Source organism: Pelophylax lessonae, assembly GCF_965119305.1.
Source record: "Pelophylax lessonae genome assembly, chromosome: 9".
In the NCBI taxonomy this organism is placed as follows: domain Eukaryota; kingdom Metazoa; phylum Chordata; class Amphibia; order Anura; family Ranidae; genus Pelophylax; species Pelophylax lessonae.
Window position 1 is genome coordinate 18,727,215 of NC_138776.1, and position 6,000 is coordinate 18,733,214.

The following is a 6,000-nucleotide window of genomic DNA, read 5'->3' on the forward strand; positions in this document are numbered from 1 at the left end:
GAGGCAGGAGAGCCCTTTTAGTGTAGTGTATATATGTACTGTAGTTGTTGAATCAAGCCAAAAATATCAAGGTAGAGTAGAAAAAGGAAAATAAAAATAACTTACATCTGTGGGGGTTGCGGTCACCCCATGGGGTTAAGGCATGGAACCCTCTGTGATTGTAGGTGGGGATAACCCTTGTCTCCACGCAAGATGAGCTTGGTCCATCTTGATGCCTCGGGGTCCCGATCCTGAGTCCTCCGGGGGCCTCTAAGCCGGGAGGAGGGGTTCTTGGGTAGGAGAAGAAAAAAAAGCCTGTCTTTATTCCGATTGGTAGAGGTGCACGTTGAAGTGAGTAGTGGGAGTGTGGTGGGTTTCCATTTTCTGGTTCCAGGCTTCTTGGTGACTGTTCTTGTGACCTCACAAGAATACACTGCAGGAATTCTGGAACCGGAAGTGGAAATGCACTACACTCCCACCATATACCTCACAGGAATATACTCTGGGAGGCTTGGAATTGGAAAGTGGAAACCCACCACAATCCCACCACAAACTTCACAAGGATACACTTTGGGAGGCCTGGAACTGGAAAGTGGAAACCCACCACAAACTTCACAAGGATATACTCTGGGAGGCCTGGAACTGGAAAATCGAAACCCACCATACACTTCACAAGAATATACTCTGAGAGGCCTGGAACTGGAAAGTGGAAACCCACCACAATCCCACCACACACTTCACAAGGATACACTCTGGAAGGCCTGGAACTGGAAAGTGGAATCCCACCACAAGCTTCACAAGAATACACTCTGGGAGGCCTGGGACTGGAAAGTGGAAACCCACCACAATCCTACCACAAACTTCACAAGAATACACTCTGGGAGGCCTGGAACTGGAAAGTGGAAACCCACCACACACTTCACAAGAATACACTCTGGGAGGCCTGGAAATGGAAAGTGGAAACCCACCACAGACCCACCACACACTTCTCAAGAATACACTCTGGGAGGCCTGGAACTGGAAAGTTGAAACACACCACAATCCCACCACAAACTTCACAAGGATACACTCTGGGATGCCTGGAACTGGAAAGTGGAATCCCACCACAGACCCAACACACACTTCACAAGAATACACTCTGGGAGGCCTGGAACTGGAAAGTGGAAACCCACCACAATCCCACCACAAACTTCACAAAAACACTCTTTGGGAAGCCTGGAACCGGAAAGTGGAAACCCACCACAATTCCACCACAAACTTCACAAGGATACACTCTGGGATGCCTGGAACTGGAAAGTGGAAACCAACCACAATCCCACCCAAACTTCACAAGAACACACTTTGGGAAGCCTGGAACGGGAAAGTGGAAACCCAGCACTGACTTTAAAAGAACACAGTTCGGAAAGCCTGGAACTGGAAAGTGGAAACCCACCACAATTCCACCACACACTTCACAAGAATACACTCCGGGTAGCCTGAAACTGGGAAGTGGAAACCCACCACAATTCCACCACACACTTCACAAGAACACAGTCCGGGAAGCCTAGAACTGGATAGTGGAAACCCACCGAAATTTCACCACACACTTCACAAGAATACACTCTGGGAGGCCTGGAACTGGAAAGTGGAAACCCACCACAATCCCACCACAAACTTCACAAGAACATACTTTGGGAAGCCTGGAACCGGAAAGTGGAAACCCAGCACACACTTTATAAGAACACAGTCCGGTAAGCCTGGAACTGGAAAGTGGAAACCCACAACAATTCCACCACACATTTCACAAGAATACACTGCGGGTAGCCTGAAACTAGGAAGTGGAAACCCACCACAATTCCACCACACACTTGACAAGAACACAGTGTGGGAAGCCTAGAACTGGATAGTGAAAACCCACCACAATTTCACCACACACTTCACAAGAATACACTCTGCAGAGCCTGGAACTGGAAAGTGGAAACACACCACAATTCCACCACACACTTTATAAGATTACACTTTGGGAAGCCTGGAACTGGAAAGTCGAAACACACCACAATTACTACACACACTTCACAAGATTACACTTTGCGAAGCCTCTAACAAGAAAGTGGAAACCCACCACAATCCCACTACACACTTCACAAGAACACACTCTGAGAATCCTGGAACTGGAAAGCAGAAACACACCACAATTCCACCACACACTTCACAAGAATACGCTTGGGGAAGCCTGGAACCGTAAAGCGTAAACCCACCACAATTCCACCACACACTTCACAAGAACACAGTCTGGAAAGTGGAAACCCACCACACACTTGACAAGAACACAGCCGAGGAAGCCGGAAAGTGGAAACCCACCACAATCCTACCACACACTTCACAAGAACACAGTCCCGGAAACATGGAACCAGAAAATGGAAACCCACCACAATCCCACTCCACGTCAATTGGCACCTCTGCCAATTAGACTTCCAATGGGCTTTTTGTCCTTCCTCTACCCAAGAACATTGTATGTGAAGTGTTTCATGCTGTTGCCACTTCGAGTCTTGCATCTCACTTCCTTCAACACATCCCTCCCTACATGGTCTGCAGAGATATGTTCTGTAGGATCCATACACATACCATACGCACTAATAGACTTTCCGTCAGGATGCTTCATACTGAGAAAATTGATTGTTGGCTTTATTTCATGTTGTCTAAGAAGACCTATTCCAGCAATGAACTTCCCATTTGTGATAACAGGATGAAAATATTTTGGCTGCTGATGAGCAAAATAAAAAATTGAGAAATTTACTTTTTTGTCTTACAACTGAAGCATCACTTTTAGGACAAGCCTGCCAACATGTTAAAGCAAAACTCCCACCAAAAAAAAAAAAAAAAGAATCCCATTGGGGAAGATTGGGGGTGTCAAAATGTAAAATTGAGGCCTGCATTAATTCAGGTCTTCTAGATCTGCTTTAAGTTCAGCTTTAAATGTGTGCAAATCATCATTGGTCTGTAGAAAATTAAAGTATATACTCACACTGACTAGTTTTGTACCTTTCTATCATTCCAGCTCCAGATGCGCAGAAAGAAACAGTATTTGTGTGTGCAGCCTGCAACCAGGCATTAAGTAAATAGGATCTCTGTGTTCTCCATGGACCATTCTCATGAAATACGCCACTACCAGGATTCGGAGATGGACACTCTGGTGTGGGTGGGGTGTGCACCCGATATCTTTGTCTTTTATCTAGTTCTCTGTTCTGTCTACATGCTGTACATCTGTATAAATGTATATTGTATAAAACCAGAAGTTATCAGTTTTATATAGAAAATATCTTATTAACATTTCTATGACATGGACCTACTGTAAGAAGCTTTTTTTAATACTTGAAGCAGCCCGCCAGACCCTTGCATACTGGGGCGTTTAGTTGTAGCACAACTGCAGAAGGAGGAAGGTGACAGATGCAGCATTCAGTTGCAGTGCAACTGGTGAGTGAGTGGTGCAGCTTGCACTTTCAGGGCATTTGGGGGGAACAGTTGCAGCGCACCTGGAAGGGGGGGTGCAGCATTCGGTCGCAGTACAGCTGGGGGGGAGCAAGTGCGGCATTCAGTTGAAGTGCACCTGTGGGAAAAGAACAGGTGAAGTGATCAGTTGCAATTCACCGGTGGGGATTTGGCAGGTGCAGTGTTTGGTTGCAGTGCACCTGGGAGGAGCTCAGTTGCAAATAGATTGGAGGGGGGAGAGAGATGAGCTGCACCTAGGGATGGGGGACAGGTGGAGTACTCAGTTGCAGTGCACCTGGAGCAGGGGGGGGGGGATGCAATGTTTATTTCACCTGGGGGGGGAGGGGGACAGGTGCAGCGTTCAGTTGCAGTGCACCTGGGAGAAGACAGTTGCAGTGTTCAGTTGCAATGCCCCAGAGGTGAGGGAAGAACAGGTGCAGCATTCAGTTGCAGTGCACCTGGGGGGGGGGAACAGGTGCAGCATTCAGTTGCAGTGCACCTGGGGGGGGGGGGAACAGGTGCAGCATTCAGTTGCAGTGCACCTGGGGGGGAACAGGTGCAGTCTTCCGCTGCAGTGCACCTGGGTGGGGGGGGGGGCAGGTGCAGCGTTCAGTTGCAGTGCACCTAGGGAGGGGACAGGTGCAGTGTTCAAGTGTTCCTTTTGCAGTGCACCTGGAGGGGAGGGGGGTGCAGCGTTCAGTTGCAGTGCACCTGGGGGGCGGAACGGGTGCAGCGTTCAGTTGCATTGCACCTAGAGAGCGAACAGGTGCAGTGTTCAAATGTTCAGTTTCAGTGCATCCTGGGGGGGACAGGACCGGTGCAGCATTCAGTTGCAGTGCAATGGGGGGGTGAACAGCTGCAGTGTTCAGTTGCAGTGCACCAGTTTGGGACAGGTGCAGCATCCAGCTCCACTACCGGCAGCCTATCAAAGTCTATTGCAGGCTTTGGCTAGACAGGGATAAATGCTGTAATGGTGTTTAGGGCCGTGCCCATTCAGGGACAAAGGTCCAGAATGAAGGTCGTCTTCTCTGTCTAACTGCAGCTTGCCATAGATTTGCAGTGGGGCTGGACACTGCACCTGTCCCCTCTTCCTCGTATGCACTGCAGCTGAACGCCCCAGCATGCAAGGGGCCTTATATACATAAAGATGGATGAAGCTGCATTACTGTCAGTGACATCCTCCCGGTATGGGATAATGTGCTTTGTCATCGCAGCATTTAAATTAAACCATAAATGAGAAGTCTGCACACGTTACAGGGCACTTAGAAGATGAGTCATGGTATTGGCTGAAGGCCTTTATTATAGGGATAGGCGGGTTCAATAATAAATTCACACCATCAGCTAGTGCCGGCCAGAATCCACAACCTGGTAACCTGAGTGGTGCCCTTTTCTGCTAATTTTGCCACAACGTGGCCCTCGCCGCTAGTGACATCACTGCCAGCGAACAGCCGCACACCGGATCTGCAGAGTGCGCAAACATGTTGTCATTGGCACCGCCAAGGAGCAGATGACGCAGAACCTTATTTATTGATCAGAGTTTTTTTGTGTTTTTTAGTTATTAATTTTATAACATGAAATATTGTATTTAGGATACAAAGTATAACCACGTTTTTTTTTTTTTTTCATGCTTTGGTGTTTTATATATATAGCTTGTTGCTAATTTGGAAGGTACAAATCCTCTTCAGATGACCAGGACAAAAGCTGTTCTACAGCGGGGCACAATTCTGAAAGAGATTTTTTTTTTGCTGCTGATTCTGGTGGGAAATCTGCCGCCGGGAATATTTCAGTTTACTGAAAAGGTGACACGTAAAGGGGAACTCCTGTCTGTGTGATTCGGGGAATTCCGGGCCTGTGCTCTGAACTGGACTTCAAGTTAAGATTACCAGATCTTCATTATTTAAGCCAGGGACACTCTACTGGCCATGACCACTTTTAACCACACCTACAAAATCACCCCCATTTTTAGCACGCTCACAATCTTTTGGGACTAGAGGAAAACATTCAAGGTAAATGGCTTGAATAGCTTAATAAGAGGCACTGAGATAGGCATGGATAGTTAGGAAAGATGCCACAAAGGTATGAAGAAGGAAAATGCAGAGCACCTAGCGTGTCGCCTGCCAAAAACCTGGAGTGGCCAATAAGGTGGGAGTCGTTTCACATGGTCAGGGGTTGAAGTGTGAGAGTAAAATAGGCTCCATCATTAACCCCCAGCACCAGACGAAGTGCCCACAGTAGCAGCCCCCATGTTTTCTTTCTGCTGTCCCCTTTATATGATGTGGACCCTCCAGAAACCCCCTCCATGCACCATGCATCCTCCAGGGTCCCCCTATACACCCTGCATCCTCCAGAGCCCCCCCCATATACCTTGTATCCTCCAGAGTCCCCCTATACACCCTGCATCCTCCAGAGCCCCCCATATACCTTGCATCCTCCAGAGCCCCCCCCCATATACCATGCATCCTCCAGACCCCCCCAATATACCTTGCTTCCTCCAGAGTCCCCCTATACACCCTGCATCCTCCAGAGCCCCCCATATACAATGCATCCTCCAGA

The 6,000-nt window shown here is 48.2% G+C and overlaps 1 protein-coding gene across 4 annotated transcripts in view; it reads left to right on the top strand.

Annotated features, from left to right (window-relative positions):
• ZFYVE27 (zinc finger FYVE-type containing 27) overlaps positions 1 to 3,466 on the top strand; it is a 145,503-nt gene extending 142,037 nt beyond the window's left edge. For all 4 annotated transcript variants that reach the window (XM_082267481.1, XM_082267479.1, XM_082267480.1 and 1 more), the window contains one exon: positions 3,017 to 3,466. In XM_082267481.1, coding sequence (XP_082123607.1) covers positions 3,017 to 3,081 — 65 coding nt within the window. In that variant the 3' untranslated portion in view covers positions 3,082 to 3,466. The remainder of the gene's footprint in view (positions 1 to 3,016) is intronic.
• The last annotated feature ends 2,534 nt before the right edge of the window (positions 3,467 to 6,000 follow it).